The sequence below is a fragment of the Anopheles coustani genome, chromosome 2 (genome assembly GCF_943734705.1).
Source record: "Anopheles coustani chromosome 2, idAnoCousDA_361_x.2, whole genome shotgun sequence".
Taxonomy (NCBI): Eukaryota; Metazoa; Arthropoda; class Insecta; order Diptera; family Culicidae; genus Anopheles; species Anopheles coustani.
This window is the reverse complement of record NC_071289.1, coordinates 92,691,956-92,710,780: the sequence shown is the minus strand read 5'-3', so window position 1 is coordinate 92,710,780 and position 18,825 is coordinate 92,691,956. Positions and strand designations below refer to the sequence as shown.

General features: G+C 44.3%; 5 protein-coding genes across 9 annotated transcripts; 2 read left to right on the top strand and 3 right to left on the bottom strand.

Moving 5' to 3' along the window:
* The first annotated feature begins 522 nt into the window (after nt 1-522).
* On the top strand, nt 523-4,085 carry LOC131262901 (H(+)/Cl(-) exchange transporter 7). The gene is made up of 6 exons (XM_058264995.1): nt 523-852; nt 924-1,022; nt 1,570-2,895; nt 2,958-3,341; nt 3,415-3,573; nt 3,643-4,085. The coding sequence occupies exons 1-6, from the start codon at nt 748-750 to the stop codon at nt 3,856-3,858; spliced, it is 2,289 nt and encodes a 762-aa protein (XP_058120978.1). The 5' UTR covers nt 523-747; the 3' UTR covers nt 3,859-4,085.
* LOC131265350 (ionotropic receptor 75a-like) lies at nt 4,075-5,971 on the bottom strand. Its single transcript, XM_058267608.1, has 3 exons — nt 5,469-5,971; nt 4,654-5,344; nt 4,075-4,587 (listed from the first exon to the last, which is right to left on the bottom strand). The coding sequence occupies exons 1-3, from the start codon at nt 5,969-5,971 to the stop codon at nt 4,075-4,077; spliced, it is 1,707 nt and encodes a 568-aa protein (XP_058123591.1).
* Nucleotides 5,972-7,468: 1,497 nt separating this feature from the next.
* LOC131265349 (superoxide dismutase [Cu-Zn]) lies at nt 7,469-8,801 on the top strand. The gene is made up of 3 exons (XM_058267607.1): nt 7,469-7,678; nt 8,261-8,479; nt 8,556-8,801. The coding sequence occupies exons 1-3, from the start codon at nt 7,469-7,471 to the stop codon at nt 8,799-8,801; spliced, it is 675 nt and encodes a 224-aa protein (XP_058123590.1).
* A 181-nt stretch (nt 8,802-8,982) lies between these two features.
* LOC131267033 (flotillin-1) lies at nt 8,983-17,139 on the bottom strand. 5 transcript variants are annotated; one of them, XM_058269777.1, is made up of 8 exons: nt 16,898-17,139; nt 15,464-15,539; nt 15,036-15,390; nt 14,665-14,703; nt 12,355-12,825; nt 12,142-12,285; nt 11,909-12,073; nt 8,983-10,782 (listed from the first exon to the last, which is right to left on the bottom strand). In XM_058269777.1, exons 1-8 carry the CDS (start codon nt 16,947-16,949, stop codon nt 10,765-10,767), a joined length of 1,320 nt encoding a protein of 439 aa, XP_058125760.1. In that variant the 5' UTR covers nt 16,950-17,139; the 3' UTR covers nt 8,983-10,764. The 5 variants fall into 5 exon arrangements, with proteins under 5 accessions (XP_058125760.1, XP_058125763.1, XP_058125762.1 ...); XM_058269780.1 differs by lacking the exon at nt 14,665-14,703 and having other exon boundaries at nt 15,024-15,390; XM_058269779.1 differs by lacking the exon at nt 14,665-14,703.
* Nucleotides 17,140-17,418: 279 nt separating this feature from the next.
* Nucleotides 17,419-18,659, bottom strand: LOC131263258 (polyprenol reductase). The gene has a single exon (XM_058265424.1). The coding sequence runs from the start codon at nt 18,513-18,515 to the stop codon at nt 17,568-17,570; it is 948 nt and encodes a 315-aa protein (XP_058121407.1). The 5' UTR covers nt 18,516-18,659; the 3' UTR covers nt 17,419-17,567.
* Between the last annotated feature and the right edge of the window lie 166 nt (nt 18,660-18,825).

Below are 18,825 nucleotides of genomic sequence, written 5' to 3'. Positions count from 1 at the left end.
TAAGTGCAAAAAAGTAGTTGAATATGATATAAACAGCATGTTCCTCACTATTGAGAATAACAACAACTTGGAAAAATAGCCAAAACCGACAAATTGAATACATAAATCAAAGTGGATTAACAGACGAGGTAGGTTCATCCTCAACAAAACGCCTTAATTTCATAAGAAAAATAAAGGAATTTTTCAACAATCGCTCTTAGTTTTGTTTGTGTCGAACGCAATTGTTTAGACATTCCTATATTTTTCTAAAGAAATCCATTTTTATAATAAAACATTTCCTATATTAATTATTGAACCCACCTCATCTGTTGACGAACCTTGCACTTGAAATGCTTTTGACAATTCCAAACGTAAATAAACGAATCAAAGGGAATTTGATTGTGCCTACGGCAGCTAAAGTTGATCGGAATACATGATAAGACTCGACGTGCGTGCCAAAATACTGTGAAGAAATGGAATAGCTATGTGATAAACTCTTGTAATCCACCATGTGAAGACCAATTTTGTTATCTACATAGAAGAAACCTCTTTTTCGTTTTCTAAACATTTCATCACCTTCTTATGCTGGTTCAACGTCTTGTTGCCTTTTTTTTTAATTGTTGCTAAGACCGATTACTCATCACTGAAACGACGCGTTCTTTTATGTTATTATCAGTAACAATCTCCACGTTATTGTACTTTTAACGTCGCGTGAATCATACGGTAGTTTCTGCGTAGCTCCTGGAAACTGCCTAGTTTTATTCAACCATGACGATGGGAAACCGATTGATCGAGGATGATTCTGATGGGGATGGCGCAACAGTCCAAACGCGTCCCGCGGGTGTCCGTAATCGGCGCCATTCTTCGGAAAATGTAAGTTTACGCTATAACCACTTCAACGCAGACGGTTGACAACTGTTTCTATTGCCATTTTCTTTCCATAGCATCCAACGGATTATAATATCCCTGTCACAGGTAATGACGAGGATATGGAGCCGGCATTTAACGTAAATCATCGATCAAAAGAAGCGTCTCAATATGAGGTAAGACTTTGCTATATCTTCATTTAATTTGGCTTAACTGGAAGCACATGTTTGAAGTAGTTTGTACTTAGTAGTTTGTTTTTATGAAAGCTTTGCTGTGCCTTGTCACTCTTCTTTGACCTAACGGCATGCCAAAGATCGTTTACTAGGGGTTTCCCTTTATCGCATGGCGACTATACAGAAGGTCCTCGTGTAGTGGATATAGTGATTCATTTCCTCTTATCCCCAAGTAAAGGCTTGTGTTATAAACCGTAAAACCATGCATAAGTCAATATGACCAACCAATGTGTATGCTTAACATAACATTGACCAGATAACGAGACTTCAAGCACTACTGAAAGTATGAGCAATAGCACGGGAAAGCATAAGGGCGTTGCAATGGGGCATTAGAACACAATTCAACGAACGATCAGCACGTAGAACGCAGTTAGCGATCGGATGCAGTGAAATGCAGGGTCGCTGCCAAAGAGACACTGACGAGGTTGAGCTTATTATTTGACACAAGTTGCACAATTCATAATCTCTTTGTTTCTTTCCTTCCTTCCAGAGCTTGGATTACGATGTGTGCGAGAATGTGCTTTGGCGTCGCGACCAGACAAAAATCGAGCCAAAGTTCACCGTCAAGAAGGATTTCTCGCGCTGGGTCATATCGCTGCAGATAGGCGTGTTCACGGCACTGGTTGCATGTTGCATAAACATCGTGATAGAAGAGGTGTCGCGAGTGAAGTATGGTTTCCTCAAGCGCCAGGTCGATGTGAACGTGATCCGGGGCGACCTCAGCATTCCCTATCTGTGGTGGTCGCTGCTCAACCTGGTGCCGGTCGTTATCGGGGCCACACTGGTGGCGTACGTCGAACCGGTGGCCGCCGGAAGCGGTATACCGCAGGTAAAATGCTACCTGAACGGTGTGAAGGTACCGCGCATCGTTCGCATCAAAACGCTGGCCGTGAAGGCGGTCGGTGTGGCTACGTCCGTGATCGGTGGACTGGCGGGAGGCAAGGAAGGTCCGATGATACACAGTGGTGCGGTCATCGCGGCTGGAATATCGCAGGGCAAAAGTACCACGTTTCGGCGCGATTTGAAAATTCTCAAACACTTCCGCGATGATCACGAGAAGCGCGATTTCGTTGTAAGCGGAGCGGCCGCCGGCGTTGCAGCAGCGTTCGGGGCACCGATCGGAGGGACTCTGTTCTCGCTGGAGGAAGCCGCCAGCTTCTGGAACCAGAGCCTTATCTGGCGTACGTTTTATGCCTCGATCATCAGCTCGTTCACGCTCAACATTATCCTTTCGGCGTACCACGGACTAAGCAGCTTCCGGTACAGGGGTTTGTTTAATTTGGGCGAGTTTGCGCCGCTACCGTTCGAGTACTTTGAGCTGCCGATCTTTATGCTGATGGGCGTGTTCGGTGGATGTACCGGCGCCGTATGGAACGCTCTCAACAGTCGTCTGAACAAATTCCGCTCGCACGCCATCAAGCCACGCTGGGCAAAGGTGCTCGAAGCGGCGTTCGTTGCGATGCTGGGAGCTACTTTTGCCTGCATCATGGCATACACAATCAACGATTGCAAGCCGCTCGGAAACGATCCGACCGAACATCCTGTTCAGCTTTTCTGTGAGGACAACGAATACAATGCGGCAGCGGCACTCTGGTTCCAGACACCCGAGGCGACGGTGAAGGCTCTGTTCCACGATCCACCCGGATCACACAAGATTCTAACTCTAGCGGTATTTGTGATCATCTACTATCCGCTGTCCTGTATCACTTATGGGTTAAGTGTTTCGCTAGGAATCTTCATTCCCACACTCCTTATTGGTGCCGCTTGGGGTAGACTGACTGCTTCCTTTATGGTCCTTGCCTTCCCTGCTTCAAGTGTGAGTGTGCATTTGCTCGGTTTATTGGAAGGTATCTAACGACAGATGCTTTTTTGTTGCAGGCTTTTGTCGCACCGGGAAAGTACGCCCTCATCGGAGCCGCCGCCCAGCTTGGTGGTGTTGTACGGATGACGCTCAGTCTGAGTGTTATCATACTGGAAACGACCGGAAACATTGGCTTCATCCTGCCGATAATGCTGACACTGATGTGCGCCAAGTGGTGCGGCGATTACTTTAACGAGGGTATCTACGACACGCAGATCAAATCTTCCCGCGTTCCGATGCTCCCGTGGCACGTCGAACCGGAGTATCAGCAACTTTCGGCACGCCATATCATGGCCCGACCGGTCGTTTGTGTGCGTGTCGAGGAAAAGGTCCAATACTTGCTCGATATTCTCAAGAACACCACGCACAATGGATTCCCCGTGATCGAGGATGGGGATGATGTAAGTTTTGCCTATGGCTCAGAAAGAAGAAGATCGGAAAGATGGCTCAATATTGTACTGTTAACCTTTGCAGGGATCACGCGTCAACGGGCGGCTGATCGGTTTGATCTTGCGCTCACAGCTGGTGGTGATTTTGAAACGCAGCTTCTATCAAGAATCCAGTCGCTTCTGGGAATCCACCGTCAGTATTGAAGCGTTCCGCGAAGAGTACCCGCGATATCCCGCCGTTGACGTAAGTTAAACCCGACCCCCTTTCTAAAGCGACGACATATACGTTCCCATCTTCACATTTAACCCCTAGGAGCTGCACGTTAACGAGGACAAATGTAGTGGTGATTTTTCCGTCAACATGAACATGTTTATGAATCCATCACCGTACAGCGTAGAGGAGGGGACGTCGGTGCCACGGATCTTCCAGCTGTTCCGTGCGCTCGGACTCCGCCATCTGATGGTGGTTTCGTCCGAGAATCGCGTCCGGGGTATTATTACGCGCAAGGATTTTCTTAAACATCACTAATTCCGTCACCCGCCTAGCGGAGTGGTGAAACCAAAAATATGTGAATTCGATCTGTTTTTCTCGTTTTAACGCCATTCGTAAATGGTTGTGCCTTTATTTTTTTTTACCATTTAACTGCAAAATATGCGGCTGCGAGATACATAGGTTCCGTAAGAGAACATAGCATCCATACGAAATAAATAAGAAATGTGAATTAAATAAGATTTAAGAAATACATTAATGTTGAAAGTAAACATCGGTTGGTAGTAATCTTCCGCGCGTCCGAAACCACAGCTGTTCGGCAATGAGCAGACAAACGGTCAACAGATAGCCCCACCCGAGCGTCATCAGTGCGGGCCAAACGTCCACGATCGAAACCGGTATGAAGCTGCTACCACCGGTACATCGGGGCTTCTTGGTGTAGAGGAGCGTATTTTCGCGCCCTTGGATGCCGAACTCGCGCAGCTTGAACAGCGTGATGCGTATCGGCTCGCGGAAGGAGGAATTTTTCTGCACCGCATAGTACGGATCGATCACCTTGAGGTATTCGAGCTCCTGTAGGCCACACTTTTCCTCCTCCTGAAACGTTTCGCTGATCAGCTTGTAGCACACACCGAGCTCGACGTTGAACGCGTAGTGTCCCTGCCGGATGGCCTCAACGCCCTCGGCCAGTGGCAGGAAGTTTTCCGTGCCATCCCTATTGCGCATCTTACGCTCGTACAGTGCCTTGCGGATGGGTTCCGTTTGGTGCTGGAAGATAGAGGATGACATTTCCAAACGAGAACCGTGTTTCCGGATTGTTCCCCTTGCACTTACCTGAAAGTAGTAGCGATTGTAGACCGTATCCTCAGCACCGGTCTTCAGCCGGGAGGCGAGCAAATCGTCCAATGTTTGAATTTTCGTCGACGGCGATTGGATCAGAGCGACGATGTTGGCCGAGTAGCTGGCATAGAGGAACATCAGTACCACGAGGCAGAGCAAAATAAGACAGCGCGAAGGGGGAGTCTTCGGTTCGATGAATGAACCCTGCTGGCACGTGGTACCGAACACATTCAGCAGTGCATCGGAAAGCCTTGCTGGTGGGCCAGTGCCATCGCTTCCGATGGCGTACCGCTGTTCGGTGCGTAAAACGACCGCCAAGAGGACACCGGACAGGAGAATGAAGCTGATCGTACAGTACCAGACGGGTTGGTCGAACGGGAGCACGAACACGTTGTCGGTGAAGGAGAGTTTCGGTGCACGGAACACGAATTTAACTCGCGTCGGGGTGGTCATGGACAGGTAGTCGATGATGTGGATGCGATCCTGTGTGAAGAACATCGCCGTTCCGCCCAGATCCGCCAGATCGCTCTGCAGTTCACCGATCATGCCGTTGTAGCGACCCGTATTCGGATCCCGGTAGCCCCAGGAGTCGACGAATGTGAAGCTCACGGTGGCGTTGAGGGCTTGGGCAATGACTTTCGTGAGCTGATAGTTGACGCGGGATATCGTATCGATATGTTTATCACTATGGAAACAAAAATGAAGGTATTTTCAATGAGGAGGTATTGAGGAGTATCCTTCAAAAACCAATCAGTTCTATGCTTTCCAGATTGAACTGCAAATTAAATGTTCAATCGACTGATACCTACTGTAGATCGTCCAGATGGTTCAGCGTTTCATTGTGTAGGATGACAATAGAAGCACGTAGTTGAAATTGGTTAAAGTTTTGTCTCCGCATGGACGTTATCAGGGATCCATGACCGGCAGCAAGCACTACGCCCTGCGTCGGTTCCCAGACGCCAAAGACTTCGGTGATCAACTCTGTTGGCTTCGTGACCGAGAGGCGATACTGTTGGCGGACAAGATGGCGGTTCGTAATCGGATCGGTACAGAAGTAGAACAGTTCGTTGCTGATGAAAAGTGGCAATCGGTCGAGGACTTTATACTCGTTACAATCCTTCCATGCTTTTTCCTTTGTGCTATGAAGTACGAGCCAGCGGACACGATTGTAAAGCAGCTGATCGGCGTTCTGAAGCAGATCCTTGGTACCTGGACAGGCCAAGTCCACCAATATTATCACTAGGTGTTGGTTTTGATCCTTCCAGGGCAAATTGCTCGTGTTGATATCACCAAACTGTATCGCGGTAGGCATGTGGCCGGACCCAGCTCCACGTTGTATCGTCTGCCATAGCTGGTAACGGAGGTTCACTGGCCAACACGTTAGTACGAGCAATCGATGGGGTCCAGCCAGATGCGCCATTAAATCCCGAACTGCGGCCACGCGTTGATCGATCGCAGTGTGCGATGCATCGATTCCACTGGGCGTACTTGATTCATGGCCAACTACGATTGCAACACAGAAGAAACACAATGCAAACCACGTGCTAATGGTCATCACGAAACAGATGCAATGTCTGGAAACACCGGAAATGAATTCGAACGGAGAACTCCGGTTGTTTTTATAAGGGATGCGGATGTTTCGGAAACCTTTGTTTTGTCTTTCCCTAAGGTTGAAGATGTAATTGATATAATTAAGTATCTGGTTCGGAGTAAGCATTGAGCAGTAGTCTACATATGAATATGATTGGTGTGAGAATCAAAGCACATGGTCGAAAGTACACGCTTACCGGTTCCACGTGGTATTTATTGATTTGAAATTATGGAAGGTAAGCATTAGAAAAGATCGGTTTGAATGAAAATAATTTCAACTGAAACTATAGTTATCAGTTTACGTAAGTATATTGTAGAGCGCCGATCGTCTCGAAGAACATGTTTGTACAAGCAACCTAGAACGAAACCGCAAGTGCAGTTTGGTCTTGAGGGTCATACGACACACAAGTTGCATTCGAAAAAAAAGAAACAACATCTCAGGTCAAGCGCGGTAATAATTTGTGCATCCACCCATCTGCGATCCGCAACCATCCGAGACCGATGACCTAAAGAGACAGTCCAGTCCGGCAGTAGAGATTGCGCAAACCAACCGTCATGCATCTCACCCAACTGCATCATCTGCTGATAGCGAGCTCCCCCCTGTCGGATGCGAAACCTTCATTGACGGTTCGGTTTCCCACCCATCATTGCTGCATATTTTTACTCAAACATGCAATCAAGCTGCTTCGTGCTAATCATAGGCCGAAACGTAAATCCGCCCTTCTTCCAGTTGCTGTTGGAGAAGTGGCTGAATGCACTTTTTCAAAGAAAAAAAAAGCCATTTGTGATAACATTTTCTTAAATTCAAAAATTATTATTATTATTATTATTATACACATTCCTACATTCAAACTTGTGAAACAGAAAAAAGTTACTTATCTTGGTAAAATGGAAGATATTTGGTCGCTAGGCACGTGCGCAAAAGCATACGCATCGTACGCAGTTCCGAATGCGTTTTAGTCGAAGGTTCCCAACCCTTCCATACTAACCGTTCGGTAATTAATTTCCCCTAGCCACATTCTACACTCATTGCCCTTTGGCGAACCCTCCCTCCATCTCCTACCGGCGGTCGCTTCGACAGGGTTGCAATAGTGCAGCATCAATAAATCTTACCTCCAATTGCATCGACTCGTTTAGTTGGATACAAGTCGCGGATGCTAGTGGACCGCCGTTATTAATTTTCGTGTCGGTGAATTTGTGAAACCAGAAGCGCTTAAAAATGGCACCGTTGTGGAAAGCGATCGTTCAAATGTCCCTTTTAGGAGCAGTTTTCTGGATGTCGGTCGGCGCACAGGCGGCGTTCGGTGGACGGCTAACTGACGACGTGGAAATCATTGACCCGACGGTGGGATTTGGCCCGGGCGGTGGCACCGGAAGTGGTATTCCACTCGGACCGAGAGGCTTTCGAGGATTTGAAATTCTGCCGAGGGTAAGCTGCTTAGAGAGTTTAGCGTGATCCATACAACAAGTTTTAAAAAGTGCATATCCAAATTTGAGTGTGGAACTTTGGCATCAAACAACGTGATAATAACGAACTGTGAAATTTTTGACATATTTTGTCATGTATAAATGGGTTAATATTGTTTTGTGTGAAATATTTCTCACTTACAGTCAGCCTTTATGATAAATTATCAATCTAAACCATCTGAGATGACCTTACTGCAAATGATCAATTTAGAGGAAAATCCCAACTCAGCAGAAAATGCTGGATGATAAAGCGTGTGTGTGTGTGGCATGGGCCTTGGAGGCAACGCGGCCTTCAAGGCACTTTTTAATCGATCTTACATTGTTTCTATTGCGTTTGCTTTAATATTTGTGCGTGAATGTTTATTGTGCAGCCGCGGTGAAAAAACTAAGCGTCTTTAGATCAACGCTTTAGAACGAGCTACTGATCTTACGATAAGCGATTAAAATGCATTCATGGAAGTTTTCTATCTCCGCTATTTTTGTTTTGCTTCTTTTCTCACCCATTGTTCCCAACGATGATCCCACCATATCACGGCCACCGTAGCCGGAACCATCCTGGAAGGCAGGCGCCACCCTGGTGGCGGATAATCCGGAGCAGCAAATCATGGGTACGATAACGTTTCGTCAGTGGGCACCGGGCCACGTGGAAACGGCCATCAACGTCACCGGCCTACCGGTCGGCAAGCACGCGGTACACGTCCACGCATTCGGAGATATGCGCGAGGGTTGCAAGTCAACCGGGCCGCACTTCCGCAGCAGTATTGTAAGTTGAAGCCGTCTGGTTCTTCGATGATTGTTACGCGCGGTGTGATTGATTGATTTCCCTTCTACTCGCCCAGATTGGTAACATCGATGTGAAGGAGGACGGCAATGCGATGATTGATTTCCACAGTCCGTACATTAACTTGTTCGGATTCGCGGGCATCGTCGGGCGTTCGATCGTGATACACGAGAAGCCGTCGGAAGTCTACCGGTTTCCGGACCTATCGATCAACAATCCGATCTCGTTCCAGGGCGAAGAGGATACGGTTGGGGGGCGCATCGCCTGTGGCATTATAACTATCCTGGACAACGTTGCCCAGTAGGCGTGTGAGAGCAATAAAGATGGTTTGTGATTTAGAGTAAAATTTGCATAGGCTACTTATTGCATTTGGGCTTGACAAGTTTGGAAGGGTAATTAATGGAATGTTCTGATATTGAAGCACACAATCGATGGTTGAATGTACACATATATGCAATCAAAAATCAACCGCAACCGCATAGTAATGACGGAACACATTTATTCATTTAAAAAAAGATACATTACACTGCTGATTATAAGATACAATTTAAATGCAAACACAGGGTCCGGTATAGTGTGCTCTTTCGCCTCTATGGATTATGTTGAACTGAATGAAGACCATCGTTGGTATTGCAATGTTTTTGTTTCTGTCTTCGCCTCTTGTGATTCTACCGTACATTGAAATCACTATTAACAGGATCTGTTTTGTTTTATGTTAGCAGTATCGTGTAGTAACAATTAAAATATTGTTTGTTGTTTCCACCTTATTTCTTGATAATCAACACAAGTTTATCAAAAGGATATTCTGTTACAAAATATATGTATCGTTTTGCATACCCATGTGTAAACACTTCTGATTTCATCTAAGATTATAAACTTGCATAATTTTAAGCCACCCATTTTCTTATCGTTTCATTAAATGTATTCCTTCACCGTGAAAAATATAGTTCGCTTGTTCATTCAAGGGTATTTTTTTATATAATTGATGTTTGTTTTAAAGCACGTTTCCCATACAAAATCGTTCGTTCATCCTTGCACGAAAACTGCTGTGTGTTTGGAGTAAAAGCATCGAGATAAATAGAAATTGTATTTACTTTTATTACGCAACAATCATTAAAGTAATAGGAGAAAGGATCCGCAATATATTTAGATGGTGGCATTCCGAATTTCAAAAAGTTATCCAAAGAATGAAGCAACGTTCGACTGTTGCGTTCATTCCAACGTAGCATTTGCGATGAAAGAACGTTTTTATTGGCTTACATAAATGGATGGATATATATTTTTGTTATTATAGATGTTCTACATTTGGTTCTTTGTAAAGTTTAGTATTTTTGGTAAAAATACCGATGTTTAGGATGCAGTTGAATACTCGAGACATGTTTGTGTGTTTTCTTAATAACTGGCGCTTCGTTACGTCGATAGATTACTCATTACCATATGACACGTAGGAGAGACTGGAAAATTTATTCTACCAACAGATCGGTTTCGCTGTTGGCGTAGTTCAATAACAACTATTGCAATGATAACATGGGTATTGTGCACATCGAAAATCGAACCTTTTTGAAATCTGCGGCAGTGACTAGAAAATGAGGCTGAATGTAGTGAAGAGTTCTCTTGTACTTGATAACACACAACTTGAATAATTGGCATCAACCGGAGGAGTTGGTTAGCATATCTGATGTATTTTTAATAATTTTGTTTGAACGTGTTTCATGTAAGTAAACAATATAACTAAATTTATCCTATTTGAGGACAAAACAACAACGGAAATCAACAGCATACAATGAAACAAATATAAAATTATGATTTATAATCAAACCAAACACGTACGTAACGGCTGTTCTACACATGTTTTGCTCTTGGCCACAAGTAGATGGAAAATATCGTACGAAATGCACCGTTCTGCCAATTTGGAACAGGGCTTCGAAGTTGCTTTCCCCCTTGCTCTTGCTTGCATATCTACGATTAAATGGTTTTCAGTGGAACATGGGACTAAGAATTGAGTATTCTTTCCTGCTTGGTAGTGTGAGGGCTTGTTCGTTCAAAAACAAGTTACACGGATTCGAACCGGAACGACAGATTAACGCTTTCTTACGCCTTTTCCGACGCTCTTATTTGGGCTGCTGGATGTTCGGTCGATCGATCGTTGATGCTGTACACGGGACACTTCTTTTAAATGTTTTAACTACATCTTGGCCTCCTTCGTTCTTGCGGGGGGGAAGTGTGAAAGTTAACAGCTTGACGCGTGACATATCGTTTCTTCGAGTTTAACCGGCATGAACGGACTAAAAAAGATGAGGTTGTTGGGTTTGAGGGTTATTAGTAAAAACTAATAAAATGAAATGGAATGTGTAACGAGCTTAGTCACAGTAGAGAAGCATTCTAAAATTATAGTATTCTATATTCGTATGAATGTATCGGACAATGACTGGGTGTAGTGTGTGTTTATGTATGTATGATGAGTCTGTGTCGAAGTAGATTTGAATCAAATTTAGTAACAAATGTTTTCTAGAAAAACAAAACCGATTTGCCACATTTGAATTAATGATTGTGAATATATGAACGTTTCACAACTACGGCACAAGAGAACTATCAGCCAGGAACTAGTTCAGAACAGAAAACAAGGTACTAAAAAAACGCGCAACGATATGTTCAGTCAATCAATTGAGAACTCACTCGTTACCGTCCGGGGGCGGGGTGGCGGAAGGAAAGAAATCATCTAACGGAGTTAAACTATTCCGAAACACTACTTTAACGATCTATCATTTTGCTCTATTGGTCGCTTAGACTATGACTTCGGGATGCAATCCCATGACCGCATCGAGCGATGCGATGTCGAACACAGCCTGTGAAAAAAGAGAGCTGAAAGGTAAAAAGGAACAGGCGGAAGGACTATACCAACGAAAAAAATTCACTAATCAACTCAAAGGCAACTGAATGTTAAATGAAACAAATTCTATGTTTATGAAAGTTAAAAATAACATAAATAAAACACTTTTCTCTATCCTCTATCTAATTAATCTATCCTAGATAGGTGAGATATCGACTAGATATAAGATACATTACTTGTCATGGAAGTATATCTAAGTTGTACACACGGGGTTTTCTTTTGTCGTTTTTGTCATATTTTACGCTAATTGTCCACCACGTAGAAAATGAAAAGTCTCCATCGACAAGAAATTATCCTGGCTCTAATGATCGCTAATCGATCCGATCGATCACTGATCATGTTTTGCGTACCGATTTGGCATTGCTACAATAATATCGATACTACAAGAGACACCTTTTGTGACGACCTTTTGTTCCCGGAGAACAGTGTAGATGAGCTATTTCAGATGATTTTGTGAGTGTTGAATGTGTATGTGGATGTATGTTTTGTGATGTTTAGATGTACTTGTGGTTTTGATTTACCCGCGAAATATCAACACCGGTGATCGATTTGACCAGCTCCGGGATTTTGTTCACGATCTGCAACACCTCGCCGGTCAGCTTCACTGCTCCGACCTCACCGTTGCCGCTCGAAACCATCGTAATCTTCTTCGCCTGCGACAGTGGTGCGGCGACTTCCGCGGCAACCTACAAACAACAGGGAAGAAAAGTGTCAGGACACGCATGAGCCACAGCCAAGATTCCACCAAGCTCACCTTTGGCAATGTGTCCAGCAACATGTCCACCATTGCTGCCTCGCGGTATTCGCGCCAGGCTTCCGCCTTCTTTGCCATCTGCTCCGCTTCGGCCTTCGATTTGGCGGCAATGGCGAATGCTTCGGCCTCACCACGTACCTTTATCTGTAAGAAGCAAACAATATTCCGTTTGTTTTACTACCCTCTTGGTTACACGCACAACTGTTTACTTACCGCCTCAGCTTCGGCCTCCGCCTCAAGAATAACGCGCAGTTTGTTCGCTTCGGCCAGCTTTTCCAGCCGGAACTTCTCGGCCTCGGCCGGTCGGCGAATGGTCGCTTCCAGCTCGCGTTCGCGACGCTGCATTTCCTGCTCCTGCACGGCAATCTCCTGGGTGCGCTCGACCACCTTGATCTGCATCTGTTCCTCCTTGATGCGCTGCTTGGTCTTGGCTGCCTGCAGCTCATAGGCCATCTCCGCTTCGGCCTTCTTAGTCTGCACCTCCACGTCGTAGACGGCCTTCTTCAGCTCAAAGTCGCGCTGCGCCTTCGCGATCTCGGTGTCGTTCAGGAAGCGCGCCGCCATTCGCTGCTCCTCAGCGATTGCCTCCTTGATGGTCGCATCGCAGCGTGCCTCCGCCTCGCCAATACGGGCATCCCTCTTCACCTCAGCCGTACGAGCCATACCCAGACTTTTCAGATATCCCTGTGTGGCGTGCGTGAAGAAGCAGGAGAAGCAGGAAAAAGAAAACACAATGGAAAAAGAGGTAAGGGGTATGAAACCCCCATCGATTAGCTTTAACACGTTTGCCCTTCCTCTCTCGTACACAAATCCATCCAGTGAGATAAAACAAGGCTAAATAATAAAAATTGCGCTCTAACACGAGTTAAAACAGTGATAAAAAAGGACATACACACAATCACACTGTCACGCAAAAAAAAAAAAAATGAAAGTCCGAAGAACGTAATACGAAACTCATTCGTAAAATGAATCGATAACGAAAATATATCTAAACTTAAAATACGTTCAACTAACCAAAAGCACAATCGAGAGCACAACGGGATGAGAGGATTTTTCTCCGTGAAAATATATGTAAAAAGTCACCCTTAGTGTCATTAAAGTGGTAGGTTAATGTTAAAATGGTAGCCACGCTTCCGCATTGTAAAGCTTTGTATTTGAAGTAATTAAGTAAATTTTCAAGCTAATTTCAGTTTTCGTAACAATATCTATGCAAATGTTTTGCAGCGTACGACAAGAGGTAAGTAAAACAAAATAATTGTTGGCAAAAGAATATTATATATATACAAAAAATAAGGAAAATGTAAAAAAAATGTTCAAAACCGAACAGGACTAGATTTTTTTGTAAGTTGTATCTACGGCTGGGAAAACATGGGGACTGATATAACTGCTGCGCGGAGCTTATTACAGTCAAGTGTATGCAGCAGGTTCCAACTGTACATAGATTGAGACAAAACTAAAATTTAAAACAATATAAAAATATTAATGAGTATAAACAGCTCTGTGTGTATTGTAGCAAATCTAGTGCTAAAGGACAACACGTATGGTCTTTGCTGTGTGTATATGTAAGTATATATGTGTATGTGTATATATTATTGTCTATTGAATAGTACGGTTTTTACATGTGGCAAAAACAGGTGGATGTAATACGGGTGGGAAGAAATTGTATCTTGCCCTAAAAGGAGGTGGAGAGTTATGTTAACATACCTTAGCACCCTTTACATTATCAAAACATTGTTATTTTTATCGTTAGCGGGAAAAGGTACACGAAAAGACAAAAAAGAAAAGAAAAAAGAGAACCAATGAAAAGGAGGGACACAAGAGCACACACGTCGGCAGGACAGGCAGACTTGGACTGACTGGATCATCTCTTATGATTCTGACATCGCATCCTATCGATGCTCCGTTTTTCTTTTCTTTTCACCGCCTACTATCATGTGATGCATTCGTAATCAGGCAAAGAGGCTGGCAAATTTGCTTGCGTAAATGCTGATGTTAGTTTTGTAGTAAAATATGTAGCTTATGTGTTAGAGTTTTGTATCAAGGAAACATGAAGATAGAAAAACAAACCAACCAAACGAAAAGTTACATAAACTTCTCTAGAATATATGTTCTGTTTGAGTGGAGCGAAAATGTATCGTTTGTAAATAGTGGATCTTGCCGTTTAATTATGCATGATTCTGACATTGCGTAGCTTCTACAAACTACCAGAGAGAAGTGTGGTTAGATCCAAAATACAGAAGCGACCCATTACAAACAGTACAAACCCGACTATTGTGGCTGTTGTCAATCAAAATATGAACCACGTAAATTCTAAAACCACGGATACTACGAACAGACGTAACAACAGATAGATTTATTAGTTTGTATGAGTTTGTAAGGCCAATTGGAGTTAAGTAAATCAATCTAAGCAAAAAGAGATATTTTGGAAATTTATAAAGCTATTTATCAAAGTTTAACTGCCAATGCTTGAGTAAAATGATAAAAAAATTTGGAAAATTTCCTGAGTTTTCCTTGCTCCGTTACCCCATTGCCAGCCTTCGTGCCCGAGGGACCGGGTTTGTACTGTGTAATAAAATAGAAAGAAGATATCGAAGAAAAGTGTTTGAACGAAATAACGAAAGGATGAACAGCATAAATTATGATTATGAGAACGAGAATCGGAAATTATGCGGCAATGTGTGTTCGGTGGCAGAAAGAGAAAAGTGAAATGATATTATAAGACACAAAAGAAGATCTCTCTCTTCAATGAAGTGCCTGAATTTTAGCCTATAGGCAAAGATCTTACTAGCCGTTTCATACTTGGGGATTATTGATCGCTCGTGTGTTTTTCCTGGATTTAATCATTCAACACAGAATACGTATCTGTTAATGCCGGTTTTGGCTCGAATGCTTACCTCTTCGTCGCGGATATCCTTGAGCGTGTACGACACAACGGTAATACCCATGTTGACCAGATCGGATGAGGCAACCTCGAACACCTGCTTCGAGAACTTCTTACGATCCTTGTAGATCTCCTCGACCGTCATCGAGCCCATGATGGCTCGCTGGTGACCCTCGAGCGTGACCAACGCAATATGCTGAATTTCCGCCTCCGATTTGCCGAGGAACTGCTCGCATGCCGTCAGCAGCATGTCCTCGTTCTGGCCCTGAATCTTAACTTGCGCGATGCCAGTTACGGAGATAGGCACACCCTGGCTCGTGTAGACAGTTGGGCTTTCCACCTGCAGTGTCATGGTGTTGAGCGAGATTCTGTTGAGCAGAAACAGAAGCGCATTAGAATATAATTTATCCTGGTGGATCGTGAAGGAACACTAATACATACCTCTGCACTTGTTGAATCGATGGCCATACGAATGCTCTTCCACCAGGCACCAGCAACGGCTTCATATGGCAGCATCCTGCAAAAGGCCGAAGGAAATCGTCAATTAACCCAAATTAACCTCCCATCCTAGCGACGTTCTGCGACTCGCAACGCATGGTGGGAGCGCCAAGTAAATTGATTTTTGGAAGAAGGAAGATTTTGTGAAGTTTGTATCGACCACGGGGAAGAGTAGAATTAAGCGGAAGGCATGTTACTGAAAACATTTTTAATTATTGAAGTGGCAACCAGCTGGAGTTACGCAGTTCTAAAAATAAACATACGCACAACATACTGTCGGGTAAGTTGTGCCAAATACAAACTCGCGGGAAAACGGTGTTCCCTGAGCCACTTGAAATGGAAAACTTTGTTCCCTCGGACTATAGTTGCGAGGAGTTTTTAATTTTCAATGGTGGATGAGCCTACTGTGTTTGTCCTAGTTTTAAAATAATAAGGTGCATCGCTGGTTACATGAAACCGTATGTATTGAGTGAAACCTTACATAGGTCCTGGGCCTAGCTCATCCTTACACCACGAACAAGAGGTCATAGTTGTTGTTTCTGCTCCTCGCTGCAGTAAATGAGCCGGCCGGAAAAAGGGATCAACATAGGCCGAAGCGAGGATGTTGCGAGGTGAAAATCGATATTGCTTCCTGACAGTTTTAGGACACCCGTGGATGACACTCACACACACACACACACACACACACACACACACACACACACCCACAAAATGGACATATTTTCATCGGCAACGCGATGAGCTTTTCCCACAGCACAGAGGACGGAAGTAGGACAGTTTGCGATTGCGTTGTTTTATGTGTGTATTTTCCCGTGTATATGGATCGCTCGAGTTTATTTTATACATTTTCCTTCGCTTCCGGGGAAATGTGAGACACAACTGAAGGCCTCCCCATGTCCTTTCCGTATCGATTATCTCATTGCTTAAGCTGATAGGAACGCTAGCGCTGGCGAACGACATAAAAATAAAATTTCTCGTTCACTAATGCTGTTGAAACATTAATTTGATCGTACAATGCGTTATACCGGCTTCTATTTATATATTTAAAAAAAAACAATATTGTTTGCAAAGAAAAGCGCGGCGAAGGAATGATGCGAAAAATTAATAAAAACTATTTAAAGCGCCAAATACGGGAGTGGGAAACTCCGTAATGTTTTCAACCAGCGAGCGGGTGTATCACCCCCTCAGGAACGGGGAGTCCGGTTTACGAAAATGACGTCACTCTGACGCGCACAAACGACGCCGCACCAGGTTCCCTTCGTCCGGCGCTGCTTGTTTGCTTTGGAAAACGGGGGACTATCGTTTTTGGCGATCACGAGGGGAGGCTGGCGACAGTCTGTCGCCATAAACTTTTCCGATGGTTAGTCGTGCGCATACCTGATACTACCAGCGCCTCGTTCGGTCCGCAAGTAACAAACCCCCAGCCCATTTTGATGAACGCACTTCTTCGCAACAATAACACACTCTTTTTTCGGTTCTGATTGGCGGGTGTGTGTTTGGAAACACGAGCAAAGTATTAGCTACTCGTTAAGGTATCGTTTGAGCTCAACTTTTTCGCGTTCACTTAATACGGTACAATTTAGGATCGTTTTTTCGTTTGCACGAAGCGCACTGTTCGACACAATCTTATCAATTGAAGAAGAACCTCTTTAGAATTGACAGCATTTTTTAACTCCCTTGCAGTGTGCGTTTATGGTATTGCTAGTTCAATCTGATTTCTTCAAACCAGTTTGAGTTGAGTTGTTTTCAACCTATCTCTTTCTAGCGGAAATTAAATTTATAAAAATTGAACTATCCGCTAACCCCATATTTTTCGGCGTGTTTCATGAAAGTAATTACCATGCTATTACTATTGGATGTGTGGTTTCTTTCGCAACATTGTGCTTCTTTTCACGATCAGTTGTTCGAGCTCATTACGTTAAATCAACGTAGTATTTATTCATAAATAGTTACAATAAATATGAATATTTTGTAAAATAGCACCATCAGAAAGTTTAGATCTATTGAACCACCTGGTTTTAGAATTTCATAATCGACACTGCTACACTCAAAACAGCAATGGTATCAGCGCCTTCCGGGATTTAGGATAGTTTGGGAAATTTTCCATATACCACTGATGAGTCAACCAGGCATTCATCATCTGATTCGATACAACCCACAGCAACACGTACACCATGGACGTATTCCTGTGCAATACTCCAAAAAGGACGACGTACATCACGATCTCGAAGAACATGTGCGGCGAAGAGACCAACTCGAAGTAATCGCCGGTCGGAAGGCTGTGCTTCTGGCTGATAACTTTTCCCGTCTTATCTTTTCGTAGATTTGCCAGAATCACGTTCGAACGATATTGGTGAAACCAGGCGTAGTAGAACAGGCCAATTGCAAGTGCCAGGGATGCATCCGGATGGAATCGGTACCCATTTGCTGGCTGCTTCATTGGACCGGCACGAGTGAAGCCCTCAGCCTGCGAAAGGATTGCAGCAACCGTGCAGAAGTAGTGTATGTATCCTACAAGATAAGCGGACAGGTTGATCTTCATCGTGCTGGAAAACACCTGCACGAACCAGGTCTCGTAGAAGCGACGTAGGCACTGCATAGTGATCAGTGTCATGGCGATTAACGTTTCAGTCGGTGTGGTACGAACCCCGCGCTTGTTTGTGGCCATCATGTCGAGGAAGTCTATCACAAAATCGGGCGCTGGTTTACCCGTGACGTATGCTTGGGCCATGCAGGCGAAGCCCGCCAGCGACCACGCTGCAGCAAACACGTAGAAATGTTTGAACCATGCCTTGGGGACCTCCAACAGCGAAACCAACCGATCTGGCGTTCCTTTGAGGGCGTGCTTGCCGTAGCGGAATGTCTGTCGAATCGCAGTCGGAAGGTGCTTCTCGATAGTGGCCAGCAGACCACCCAGCACCACTACGGTGATGATCAGGTTGACGAGCAGAAAGTTTATCAAGTTGATCGACCGGAGATCGAGCCAAGAAAACATGGTTGCTTGCTGCAGACTACCGTTTCTTCGCGTTTGAGGGACTGGAAATTTGAAAAACGGAATGAAAATTGCGTTATTACGACGACAACACCTTGAATAGCGACTGATATTGAGGAAGTAGGCCACGCCACATGAGTATTTCACACCTTCGCCTCTTTAGAAAAGATCAACATGCAGTTGTTTACTGTTAAATGCCAAGGTGAAGATTCAAATGCTGTACAGTTTTGTTTACCGAATAACCACAACGGTATTTGTCCTAGGACTTATTGTATGCATTTATTTTCATAAAATCCAATTTTTTAAATGTTCT